The following is a 14271-nucleotide window of genomic DNA, read 5'->3' on the forward strand; positions in this document are numbered from 1 at the left end:
AATACATAATATGCTGAGTAACAGAACCTTCCAGGTCACCCTAAACGGAAAGACAAGCAAAACAAAACTTTTTAACAACTGGCTTCCGCAAGGCTCCGTATTGGCCCCTCTTCTGTTTAACCTCTATATAGCAGATCTCCCAAACACAAAGTCAAGAAAATTTTGCTATGCGGATGACATAGCACTGGCTACCAGAGACAAGTATCTCTTCAATACAGAGGAAGTCCTTAATAATGACGTCGAAATACTATACAATTATTTCAAGAAATGGAGACTCAAGCCAAACCCTAAAAAAACTGAAGTATCTACATTCCATCTTAATAACAAAATGGCAAATGAAATTATTAACATAAAACTCGGAAACACCAACCTCAAACATAATAAGTTTCCAAAGTACTTAGGTATAACATTGGATCGCACTCTTTCTTACCGAAAACATCTGGAGAACACCACTGCAAAAATTGGAACACGGAATAACATCATTCAAAAACTTAGCGATACTACTTGGGGAGCTAACGCAAAAACATTACGCACCTCATCTATCGCCTTAGTCTTCTCTGTGGCTGAGTACTGCGCTCCAGTCTGGATTAATAACTGTCACACCAAACTTATTGACAGGCAATTAAATAACACAATGAGGTTGATTTCTGGAACCGTTAAATCAACGCCCACGTACTGACTACCGGTGTTATGTAATATCCTGCCCCCGGACCTGCGTAGAAAAGCGGCCCTACTGCACGAATTCAGAAAGATTGAGACAAAACCAGAACTACCAATTAAAGAAGAATTCTCACAACTGCGACACACTCGATTGAAATCAAGAAAGCCACCCATACGCACAGCTGAGCAGCTTCAAAATAATGACTATGACCACATGAAACAATGGAGACTAGATTGGAACCAAAAGACAAATGACCAACTAAAGACCTGGTTTGAGAGCTATAACTGCAACATCTCTGGAATGGAACTAACACGGAAAACATGGTCCGCATAAATCGAATACGTACTGGACATGGCAGGTGTGCGGATTCACTACACAAATGGGGAAGAGCGATGTCACCAGAATGCGACTGCGGTGCCCCTAGACAGACGATCCAACACATCCATGGTGAATGCTCCTTGCGAGCATATGCAGGGAACTGGTCCGACTTCCTGGAGGCATCCCCATCGGCACTAGAATGGATCTCAAACCTCGATATAACCTTTTAACTGACCAATATAAACATAAATTATATTCATGATTGTTATAAGATTTTAATGTCTAACACTTGATATATTAATGTTGCATGTATAGCCAGACGCTAAATAAATAAAATGTAAACAGGCAGAATGCGGGACTGCAGTCGGCAACGCCTACATAAGACAAGTGTCTGACGCAGTTGTTAGATCGATTACTGCTGCTACAATGGCAGATTATCAAGATTTAAGTGAGTCTGAACGTGGTGTTATAGTCGGCGCACGAGCGATGGGACACAGCATCTCCGAGGTAGCGATGAAGTGGGGATTTTCCAGTAGACCATTTCACGAGTGTACCATGAATATCAGGAATACGGTAAAACATCAAATCTCAGACATCGCTGCGGCCGGAAAAAGATCCTGCAAAAACGGAACCAACGATGACTGAAGAGAATCGTTCAACGTGACAGAAGTGCAACCCTTCACCAAATTGCTGCAGATTTCAGTGCTGGGCCATCAACAAGTGTCAGCGTGCGAACCACTCAACGAAACATCATCGATATAGGCTTTCGGAGTCAAGCCCCACTCGTGTACCCTTGATGCGTCCACGACACAAAGCTTTACGCCTCGCCTGGGCCGGTCAACACCGACATTGGACTGTTGATGACCCGAATCATGTTGCCTGGTCGGACGAGTCTCGTTTCAAATTCTATCGAGCGGATGGACATGTACGAGTATTGAGGCAACGTCATGAATCCACGCACTCTGCTTGTCAGCAGGGGTCTGTTCAAGCTGGTAGAGGCTCTGTAATGGCGTGGAGAGTGTACAGTTGGAGTGATATGGGACCCCTGACACGTCTAAATACGACTCTGTCTGATCAACTACATCCATTCATGTCCATCGTGCATTCCGAAGGACATGGTCAATTCTAGCAGGACAATGCGACACCCTAACGTCCAGAATTGCTACAGAGTGGCTCCAGGAACACTCTTCTGAGTTTAAACACTTCCGCTGGCCACGCAACTCCCCAGAGATGAACATTACTGAGCATATCTGGGATGCCTTGCAACCTGCTGTTCAAAGAGATCTCCACCATGTCGTAGTCTTACGGAATTATGGATAGGCCTGCAGGATTCATAGTGCCACTACCCTCCAGCACTATTTCAGACGTCGAGTCCATGCCACGTCGTGTTGCGTCAGTTCTGTGTGCTGGCGGGCTCTCTACACGATATTATGATTGTGTACCAGTTTCTGTGGCTCTTCAGTGTATTTATTCCATAAAATACCATTCGCAGTAGACTTAAGACACAAAAGCGGAGAACTATACACAACTGGGAAACAATAAACGGCGGAAGAAAATAAGAGCAAAAAAACTGGAGGAACCTGTTGGTTTCATTCGATTGTCCCTATTAAACGACTGTGGGGATTTGTATCGAACGTCTTGCGGAAGTCAAGAAACACGGCATCTACCTGGGAACCCGTGTCTATGGCCCTCTGAGTCTCGTGGACAAATAGCGCGAGCTGCGTTTCACACGATCTTTTTCGAAACCCATGCTGATTCCTACAGAGTAGATTTCTAGTCTCAAGAAAAGTCATTATACTCGAACGCAATACGTGCTCCAAAATTCTACAACTGATCGACGTTAGAGATATAGGTCTATAGTTCTGCACATCTGTTCGACGACCCTTCTTGAAAACGGGGATGACCAGTGCCCTTTTCCAATCCTTTGGAACGCTACGCTCTTCTAGAGACCTACGGTACACCGCTGCAAGAAGGGTGGCAAGTTCCTTCGCGTACTCTGTGTAAAATTGAACTGGTATCCCACAGGTCCAGAGGCCTTTCCTCTTTTGAGCGATTTTAATTGTTTCTCTATCCCTCTGTCGTCTATTTCGATATCTACCATTTTGTCATCTGTGCGACAATCTAGAGAAGGAACTACAGTGCAATGGGGACGGATTACCTGTAATGGAGAACAGAGGTGACAACCTGAGGTAATCACGCAATTGTCGTCACGTGTGAAATGGTGGTGCCCTCTACACAGTTCTACAAATTCAGGGGCCTGTCGTGCGCTTGATGCAGTTGCCATTTTACCTCCTATCCCCTGCAGTCGGAGACGGAACGTCAGGGAACAGTTGTATATATGGAGCACGGCCTCTCTGCCAAGAAGCTTTGAGTGAAGAATTTACTGACTTTCCAGTTGCCTCCTTAACTGTCCATTACTCTGCCTCACAAAAAAAAACGCACGAGCAGTCTTTTCTCTCACGTATGAGTTTAATTATCTACATCTACATACATACTCCGCAATCCACCATACGGTGCGTGGCGGAGGGTACCTCGTACCACAACTAGCATCTTCTCTCCCTATTCCACTCCCAAACAGAACGAGGGAAAAATGACTGCCTATATGCCTCTGTACGAGCCCTAATCTCTCTTATCTTGCCTTTCCGCGAAATGTACGTTGGCGGCAGTGAAATTGTACTGCAGTCAGCCTCAAATGCTGGTTCTCTAAATTTCCTCAGTAGCGATTCACGAAAAGAACGCCTCCTTTCCTCTAGAGACTCCCACCCGAGTTGGTTAAGCATTTCCGTAACACTCGCGTGTTGATAAAACGTACCAGTAACAAGTCTAGCAGCCCGCCTCTGAATTGCTTCTATGTCCTCCCTCAATCCGACCTGATAAGGGATCCCAAACGCTCGAGCAGTACTCAACAATAGGTCGTATTAGTGTTTTATAAGCGGTCTCCTTTACAGATGAACCACATCTTTCCAAAATTCTACCAATGAACCGAAGACGACTATCCGCCTACCCCACAACTGCCATTACATTTTACAATTATCTATATTTAGAGTTAGCTGCCATTCTTGACACCAATCACAAATCCTGTCCAAGTCATCTTATATCCTCCGAAAGTCACTCAACCACGACACCTTCCCGTACACCACAGCATCATCAGCAAACAGCCGCACATTCCTATCCACCCTATCCAAAAGATCATTCATGTTGATAGAAAACAACAGCGAACCTACCACACTTCCCTGAGGCACTCCAGATGATACCCTCACCTCCGATGAACACTCACCATCGAGCACAACGTACTGGGTTCTATTACTTTAAGAAGTCTTCGAGCCACTCACATATTTGGGAGTCTGCAGTGGGGCACCGAGTCAAACGCTTTCTGGAAGTCAAGGAATATGGCATCCGTCTGATACCCTTCATCCATGGTTCGCAAGATATCATGTGAAAAAAGGTCGAGTTGCTTTTCGCAGGAGCGATGCTTTCTAAAGCCGTGCTGATGCATGGACAGCAACTTCTCTGTCTCAAGGAAATTCATTATATTCGAACTGAGAAAGTGTTCGAGAATCCTGCAACAAACCGATGTTGAGGATATTTGTCTGTAATTTTGAGGATCCGTCCTTCTGTAATTTTGAGGATCCGTCCTTCTATCCTTCTTATATACTGGCGTCACCGGCGCTTTTTTCCAATCTCTCGGGACTTTACGTTGGGCAAGAGATTCGCGATAAATGCAAGCTAAGTAAGGAGCCAATGCAGTAGAGTACTCTCTGTAAAACCAAATTGGAATCCCATCAGGACCTGGCGATTTATTTATTTTCAGCCCATTCAGCTGCTTCACAACCCCAGGGATGTCTATCACTATGTCCTCCACACGGGAATCTGTACGAGACTCAAACGGCGGTATGTTTGTACGATCCTCTTGCGTGAAAGATTTCTCAAATGCTTTTAAAAGTTCAGCTTTCGTTTTGCTGTCTTCCATTGCCAGGCCAGACTGATCAGTGAGTGACTGGATGGAGGCCTTCGACCCGCTTACCGATTTTACGTAAGACCAGAATTTCCTTGGGTTTTCAGCAACATCTTTTGCTAAGGTATGGCGGTGGTAGTGGTTGAATACTTCGCGCATCGCTCTTTTTACAGCAGCACGAATCTCTACTAACTTTTGCCTGTCCTCATTCTCCCTATCTTTCTTGTACCGCGAGTGCAACTGCCTTTGCTTCCTGAGCATTATCCGAATTGAGCTGTTAACCCTTTCGTGGGCAAAATTATTGAGCAGTTTTTTTTTTTTAATGAATGGAGAGCAGATAGTAGTTAACAACTGTGAAAGTGACGTCACACAACAAGGTGGGAAGTATTCTTCCCACTGCCCTTCCTTGGAGTTAAATGACAGCAACAACTTTTTCAATATATGTCATATTTATTTGATAAATTTACTTCTCTTGTTACAATGATTGTTCATAATTACTTACCATGAAATTTTCTTAAACATGGGTCTATGCAAAGTGGTATTTGACAATATGTACAAACACAGCGAGTGCTCTTTTCCGCAGCTTTGGTACTACAATGACGGCACGTCCAGTAGGTTTTTCCTAAAATGGGTTGATGCTCCCCTACAGTCACATGACGAAAATCTCCAGGTACTTTACCCCTTTTGCCAGAAAGACAGGTTTTCGTCCGCGGCTTTTTTGGGACGAGAAGCCAGTGATCAATTGTCTGGCTAGATGGATCCTGTATGTGAACTGATCATGCTGTCCACTTTCTCTTTTACTTATTTTCCACAGGATAAAACTGTTCACTGCAGCAGCGTCCACCAGGAAATAAAATATTCTATGCCACCATTTTACAGAGCGTCTGCCAATAGCATAGCTTTCTCGTAATTGATCAAACTTATCGACGCCACCCATTATTTTGTTGTATTCTGCCACAACTTCAGAACAAGAAATCTCTGTACTAGTACCATCCTTGTTTTTCCTTTTCACTGTGGCTGTTTCTCATTGGTCATGAATTGAGGACAGGAAAGTGACTGGACGGTTATCCATCCATTCTACTGTAGAAATGGCTCCTTTTGTTTCAAACTGGAATTCTCCTCGTTCCAATTTTACGTTTTCCTTCATAAATTTGGGTAAATCAAAAGTATTTACCTTGTACTATAGCTTTGAGGAAAAGGTCACAAAATGTCACGCAAACAGCACTGAAAGGCTCCTCTACAGAGCAACACTTAGCTATACAATGCCTCTGCGCGAAGGTACAGCAAAAACGGCGGGAACTTCCGATTGGAAGTAGTACCCTATACTGTTCACTAGGTGGTAGCACTGTACAGAGGTGGGACCTGTGAATCCCACGGGACTACGAGCGAGTTCATTGTAGTGGTAAGTATGTTTCCCACGGCTCACGAAAGGGTTAAACCACACAGTTAACGTTGGCTTCATGCTGGATGCTTGTTCGGCGACTGCGAGGTCTACCAATGTTTATTTTGTGGTCCCCATTACCAAATTCTCAGATCCACAACGGCCACGGACGCACAGAGAAAAGAGCGGAGAACTCATGCCCCCGTGTTTTGCAGTGCTGGTGCAGTTCAACACGTCCGAGCCGGCCGTGCTCTCTGGCGGCCCACTGCGGGGAGACTACGAGTTCGCCCAGCTGCACTTCCACTGGGGAGTCAACGACTCCGTGGGCAGCGAGGACACCATCAACAACCACAGGTAACCAACCACACTTCCACACCAGTCGGGCAGGCGAAGCTTCTCCGCTGCTAGCTGCAGGGCACAAGCCGCCACTAGGTAATGTGTATGCGTGAGGTAACTCGACCCGTCCTGCTGGCGAAGGAATACGCAGCAGTGCCAAAGAAGAGCGGCGCGTTTCGTCACAGGGTTATTTGGTAACCGTGATATCGTTACGGAGATGTTTAACAAACTCAAGTGGCAGACTCTGCAAGAGAGGCGCTCTGCATCGCGGTGTAGCTTGCTCGCCAGGTTTCGAGAGGGTGCGTTTCTGGATGAGGTATCGAATATATTGCTTCCCCCTACTTATACCTCCCGAGGAGGTCACGAATGTAAAATTAGAGAGATTCGAGCGCGCACGGAGGCTTTCAGACAGTCGTTCTTCCCGCGAACCATACGCGACTGGAACAGGAAAGGGAGGTAATGACAGTGGCACGTAAAGTGCCCTCCGCCACACACCGTTGGGTGGCTTGCGGAGTATAAATGTAGATGTAGATGTAGATGTAGTGCCAACTTAAGCTACTAAACAACACGACACGCTGTAGCGTTGCAGTAGCCAGTGTTGATTTCACTGTGGCGCCTGCTCTGACAGGAAAAGGGAGGGGGAGGGGACGGCTTGTTTCCCCTACACATTGCCTCTCCCCCACAGCAGCCTGTAAGTTAGGCAGTGATCGTGTGCTTACGTTCCCAGGGTCCGCTGACAAAATGCCATGTCATCTTGCGCGCATTGTACTATAAAATGTTCATCGTAAGGCTAAACCTGATCTAGACATTGCACCATGTATTCTTCCGCGTTTGCTTGAGTCTCATTCGATTTCGTTTCATATGGAGCGGACGCCAAGCTTGTCCAGTAGTCAAGTGGGACCATAAGGATACGTTTCATGCTGTGTTACACGCACATAGGCTGTGCAATAACATCTTTACCGGCGCATTTAACTTGGACATCACTGGCCAGTCAGCTAGTCCAGCCAACCTTCAATGACGTGAACAGTTGCAGTTGAGACGTAAAAGGAGACGAGCAGAGAATCAAGATAGCTTCGAATGTCATTTAATTTTTAAAGAGAATGAAATAATTTCGGCAAAACTCCAGCACTACCGCATGCTTCTTAGGTGACCAGACAGAAAGCATAAAATGTTCTCGTTCTCACCTAACATCGTTTTCTAGTTACAAACAAGACTGATGAAAATTTCTAACTTAAACAGGATAATTTTTCCCGAGAGAGCGATGTATGGTGCAAAAACATTCTGCAGGGATTTCACCGTATTGTTGAATACCGAAGCCACTGCAGGGATTAATTACAGTCAGTCGTCTCGTGATCTCTTAGCTTCTTCCTTATCCGAATCCGAGAAATGCATTTCAGTTTTGAAATTGTCGTCTGCTACGTTGATAACGCGACACTCGACAACAGAATTCACGAAGCCACCCAGGTGCCGCATTTTCTCCTCTTCTCTCGTGGCGTGCGCTTTCTATATCCCGCCAGCGTTCGGCAGTGACATGTGAAAAATCTGCGTGCGTTAGTTCCATTACGTCTGGCAGCTTAACTGTTGTTTCTCGCGACAAACCTCTTAACTTGGCTCCAGATCAGTTCTGTTGGGTTCATATTGTAATGGTACAAAGGAAAATCTAAAAATGCATCATTTGTGTGGTGTGCTCGATGCTGTAAGACAATTTCATGTTTCTACGACACTTATCACACTGGTTCGTGTGACACATCTGCGGTATAAAACAATGTGATTTTTCATGTTTGCCCTAAAAAATTTAAATTGTTATGTTTTCTTAATTTAAGCAACATTTACTAACAATCTATTATAAAATATCGATGATTAGGAATTTATATTTGAAATAAAACCAGGAATTTCGCGTGCAGTATGTAATTGGAAACAAGAAGGCGTGCGTTATTTATAATAATGATGAATCTTACAATTATGAGATATAGGTACGCCTATTTGAAATTCTAAAGGTGGCAGGGGTAAAATACAGGGAACGAAAGGCTATTTACAATTTGTAGAGAAACCAGATGGCAGTTATAAGAGTCGAGGGACATGAAAGGGAAGCAGTGGTTAAGAAGGGAGTAAGACAGGGTTGTAGCCTCTCCCCGATGTTATTCAATCTGTATACTGAGCAAGCAGTAAAGGAAACAAAAGAAAAATTCGGAGTAGGTATTAAAATCCATGGAGAAGAAATAAAAACGTTGAGGTTCGCCGATGACATTGTAATTCTGTCAGAGACAGCAAAGGACTTGGAAGAGCAGTTGAACGGAATGGACAGTGTCTTGAAGGGAGGATATAAGATGAAAATCAACAAAAGCAAAACGAGGATAATGGAATGTAGTCGAATTAAGTCGGGTGATGTTGAGGGTATTAAATTAGGAAATGAGACACTTAAAGTAGTAAAGGAGTTTTGCTATTTGGGGAGCAAAATAACTGGTGATGGTCGAAGTAGAGAGGATATAAAATGTAGACTGGCAATGGCAAGGAAAGCGTTTCTCAAGAAGAGGAATTTGTTAACATCGAATATAGATTTAGGTGTCAGGAAGTCGTTTCTGAAAGTATTTGTATGGAGTGTAGCCATGTATGGAAGTGAAACGTGGAAAATAAATAGTTTGGACAAGAAGAGAATAGAAGCTTTCGAAATGTGGTGCTGCAGAAGAATGCTGAAGATTAGATGGGTATATCACGTAACTAATGATGAAGTATTTAATGGGATTGGGGAGAAGTTTGTGGCACAACTTGACCAGAAGAAAGGGTCGGTTGGTAGGACATGTTCTGAGGCATCAAGGGATCACCAATTTAGTATTGGAGGGCAGCGTGGAGGGTAAAAATCGTAGGGGGAGACCAAGAGATGAATACACTAAGCAGATTCAGAAGGATGTAGGTTGCAGTAGGTACTGGGAGATGAAGAAGCTTGCACAGGATGAGTAGCATGGAGAGCTGCATCAAACCAGTCTCAGGACTGAAGACCATAACAACAACAACATTTGAAATTAAACTAAAAACGAAAGATGTCCAAGACGAGATCTGAACCAGTGATACATGAACACCAGATTAACACTCCACTACGATACCTCCAGTGTTATGAAAAACATTAAGAACAACCTATTTCTCGCCATTCTTTAACCATGTTCCACTGACGAGCGTTAGGCAGCCTCAGCCATGTTCAATACTGCGAATTAACAGCACGAAAATCAGAGGACAACAGTATAGAGGCTGTCACTGTACGGTACACGATTTTTGAAATAAAAACTGCGTGGCTGAAACGTGATGAGGAAAAACGTTGATGGCTGTTAATACATTAGAATATCTTAAAGTTTCATTTAACATAAGTTAGTAATAAGATAACTAATATATAAGTAGGATCTACTTCTAAGAGCGTAACAACACTAGTGTACGTGTGGTATGGCTTCTGGCAAATCATCGTGTTTGTGTTTGTTTGATGAACATAGTATACAGTTCAAGTTGTTCTTTTAAACAATGGTTATTAAACGATAAATAAGACATTAAAGCCACTCTTAGCTGGGATATGAAAAGGATAGTGATGCCGAAACCATAACTGTTTGAACGGTCAGCTTGCCTGACTGTGCGCCCAATTTCCTATGAATTTATAGACAACACTCGTTGTCTCGCACAAGTTCAGAGGACGAACTCAGCCTGCAGACAGCACACAACAGGCCCACGCAACTTACAGACGGTCGGAAAAGAGTTTACACTTGGCGAATTCTAGATTCGTATTTAAAATCAAACTGTGCACACATAATGCTGAAAGGAAAGCTAATGTACCGTTTTTGATGCAAACAATTCTTACTCTTGGTTTTTGAATGTCTATGATGCATCCGTGCAATACTACCCTCCAGAGGAAACACTTGTCGAATGATCAATGGGATTTCTTTCTGCTGTCAATCAATATAGCTTCTACTTTTTCAAAACTTCTTTTCGTGAAAGGCATTTCTACTTCTTAGCTCTTCCACAAAGTTTCTATTTTCTGTCACGAAACTTCCCGATAACCTACAGATTTTACTTTTCCCAGTGCCCTTCCTTCCAACGATATTTTGATGGGACCTTCACGTTTGCAGATTCCCATCACTTGGGTCTCTCCTACATTTATTACCATTCCATACGCTTTCCCAGCTCTTACGGTCCTCTCCGTCACAAAACATAGTTCTTTCTCTGATTCAGCCAACAACGCTTGATAACCTCTAAACACAGTTCCCTTATATCGTCTACTAGAATAAGTACCCGAGCGACTAAACCAGAGTTCCGCCGCCTACTCACTGTGTTGCAGCTTCCCCCTGGAGCTGCACATGGTGTTCTACAAGACGGACTACGGCAGCTTCAACGGTGCGCTCAGCCATAAGGACGGCCTCGCAGTGGTGGCGCTCTTCTACGAGGTAACATCAGACATCTGTCGTGCAAAGCTAGCAGCTGTTTTCAAATCACATGCTCGATGATTAGCCCAGCAGTCAGTGTACAGCTTCTAACAAACGCAGCGTTATCAGTAGATTAGAAGTACCTGATCAAACACTATTGTCACGGAGACAGACCACTTTCAGCAACCTGCTCAGCTCTTTCATTTCTTCCTCAATTCAAAGATCGCTTTCAATACTTCCCATCACATAGGAGATCGTTTAGCAGTATGGAACTAGCCAAGCTATACATTAACAGGCAGAACCTACCACTTCTGCAGAGCGTACTAAGAACAAATTGTGAGAACCATTAATCCACTCAAATTGGTAATTATGCTGATTACTTCTAGATTAGTTTATGTAGACTATGTGATCAAAAGTATCGGGACACCTGGTTGAAAATTATTTACAAGTTCGTGGCGCCCTTCATCGGTAATTCTGGAATTCAATATGGTGTTGGCCCACCCTTAGCCTTGATGACAGCTTCCACTCTCGCAGGCATACGTTCAGTCAGGTGCTGGAAGGGTTCTTGTGGAGCGGCAGCCCATTGTTCACGGAGTGCTGCACTGAGGAGAGGTATTAATGTCGGCCGGTGAGGCCTGGCACGATGCCGACATTCCAAATCATCCCAAAGGTGTTCCGTAGGATTCAGGTCAGGACTCTGCGCAGGTCAGTCCATTACAGGGGTGTAATTGTCATGTAACCACTCCGCCAAAGGCCGTGCATTATGAACAGGTGTTCGATTGTGTTGAAATATGCAATTGCCATCCTCGAATTGCTCTTCAACAGCGGGAAACAAGAAGGTGCTTAAAATATCAATGTAGGCGTGTGCTGTGATAGTGCCAAGCAAAACAACAAGGGGTGAAAGCCCCCTCCATGAAAAACACGACCACAATATAATGTCACCACCGCCTCCGAATTTTACTCTTGGCACTACACAAGCTGGTAGATGACGTTCACCGGGCATTCGCCATACCCACACCCTGCCATCGGATCTCCACATTGTGTACCGTGATTCATCACTTCACACAACGTTTTTCGACTGTTCAATCGTCCAATGTTTACGCTCCTTGCACCAAGCGAGGCGTCGTTTGGCATTCACCGGCGTGATATGTGGCTTACGAGTAGCCGCTCGACCCTAAGAGCCAAGAGTTCTCACCTCCCACCTAACTGTCATAGTACTTGCAGTTTGGAATTCCTATGTGACGATCTGGATAGATGTCTGCCTATTGCACATTACGACCCTCTTCACTGTCGGCGGTCTCTGTCACTCAACAGACGAAGTCGGCCTGTACACTTTTGTGCTGTACGTGTCCCTTCACGTTTCCACTTCACTATCACACCGGAAACAGTGGACCTAGGGATGTTTAGGAGTGCGTAAATCTCACGTACGGACATATGACACAAGTGACACCCAATCACCTGAGCACCTTCGAAGTCCGTGAATTCCGCCGAGCGCCCCATCCTGCTCTCTCACGATGTCTAATGACTACTGAGGTCGCTGATATGGAGTACCTGGCAGTAGCTGGCAGCACAACGCACCTAATATGAAAAACGTATGTTTTCGGGGGTATCCGGATACTTTAGATCACAGTGTACTGTATGTGTATTACGAGAGAAACAACCACTAATCCTCCTACATTGCTCATCTGCTGTTGGTACTTGAAACAAAGCAATTTAGTTCTACGCACACAACTATAAGCTTTCTATATAGTGGAAAAATCAGGATCTGATGCAAATTTTAAGAGTTATGCAGAATTTATATACCTGAATCCAAGTACTGAGGAAAAATTGTAGAACAATAGTGGCTAAAGAGATATTATTTTCGTTTGTTTATACATACTTGATATCCAGTTTCCAGCCTGATGCCCACTGGCACCACTTATAGGCTTTTTTACTGGAATACAAACTTTCATTGTGAACCCCAGAGAGGGATGCATCGTCTATATGGAAATAATTTCCACCACCAGTATTGCATAATTGTTGAATTAGCTCGTTATTAACTATAAATACCATTAGGGAGTATACGTATTGGCATGTAAGTGCAAGAAACACTATGTCGTTGAAGAGTTTTCAACAGGATGTTCAGTAATCAGTTCACACAATTTACTTTTATTGTCCACTTCTATAGAATAAGTACTTTCTTTTAATTAGCAGAAGTGCCCTACACTGTTGTAACATAGGACAGAACTGAGAGAAAATATATCAAATTCTTGTCGGGTTTCCAGCCGGGTTAGACTGTCATCTGAGCACAATATTTCAGCGGTCCACCTGGCCGCCATCATCAGGTGGGAAGAGCTGCGCTGCTCTCGCCGATAACTGATTCCACTCCCAAATGACTGCACCTTTATATTCTTCGGAAGTACAACAGCGCATGCGCTAGATACAGTGCACACGCGCTCTGTCATTCCTGCTGCCCCCTGGCGCAAAAAGAGTTGCAGCGCCTCCGGTGGTGAATACTGTTGAAAACGATATATCGTTACAAATGATTAGCCGGCCGGCGTGGCCGAGCGGTTCTAGGCGCTTCAGTCTGGAACCGCGCGACCGCTACGGTCGTAGGTTCGAATCCTGCCTCGGGCATGGATGTGTGTGATGTCGTTAGGTTAGTTAGGTTTAAGTAGTTCTAAGTTCTAGGGGACTGATGACCTCAAATGTTAAGTCCCATAGTGCTCAGAGCGATTTGAACCATTTTTGAACAAATGGTTATCCATAGCCTGCCGATTCAGATGCCGTTGTTCATGTCTGATAAAACAATATTCCAAGTTTTACTTAGTGGGTATCCATTATCACGAATAATGATATTATCTGCTGGCCTGATGTCGACAGATTCTTTTAAAACACAATCCCAGTACCGCGAAGCGTTTGCAACTACTTGCGTTTCATTGTGTAGCGTCGCTCTGTAAGGCAATACTCAGCCACCGCAGATTTACCTGGTTGTTGTAATCGCGTATGGCGATGATGTTCAATACACCTGTCGTTGACGGTACAAATAGTTTGGTCAATGTAATTTTTCCCGCACTCACACGATATTTTGTAAACGCCAGACTTCCTCAAACATAAATCATCTTTGACAGAGCCAAGTAGTGCTCGAATCTTAACTGACGGACTAAAAACACATCTGATCTCATGTTTCTTCAAAAGTCTACCTATCTTGGCGGACACGTTCCCAGCATACGGAAGAAAA

The 14271-nt window shown here is 44.2% G+C and overlaps 1 protein-coding gene across 1 annotated transcript in view; it reads left to right on the forward strand.

Annotated features, from left to right (window-relative positions):
• Nucleotides 1-14271, forward strand: part of LOC126109793 (carbonic anhydrase 2-like) — a 135991-nt gene that overhangs the window by 107681 nt on the left and 14039 nt on the right. Inside the window, exons 4-5 of the mRNA XM_049914850.1 lie at nt 6531-6669; nt 10967-11072. Coding sequence (XP_049770807.1) covers nt 6531-6669; nt 10967-11072 — 245 coding nt within the window. The remainder of the gene's footprint in view (nt 1-6530; nt 6670-10966; nt 11073-14271) is intronic.

This window comes from Schistocerca cancellata, chromosome 12 (assembly GCF_023864275.1).
Source record: "Schistocerca cancellata isolate TAMUIC-IGC-003103 chromosome 12, iqSchCanc2.1, whole genome shotgun sequence".
Lineage (NCBI taxonomy): Eukaryota > Metazoa > Arthropoda > Insecta > Orthoptera > Acrididae > Schistocerca > Schistocerca cancellata.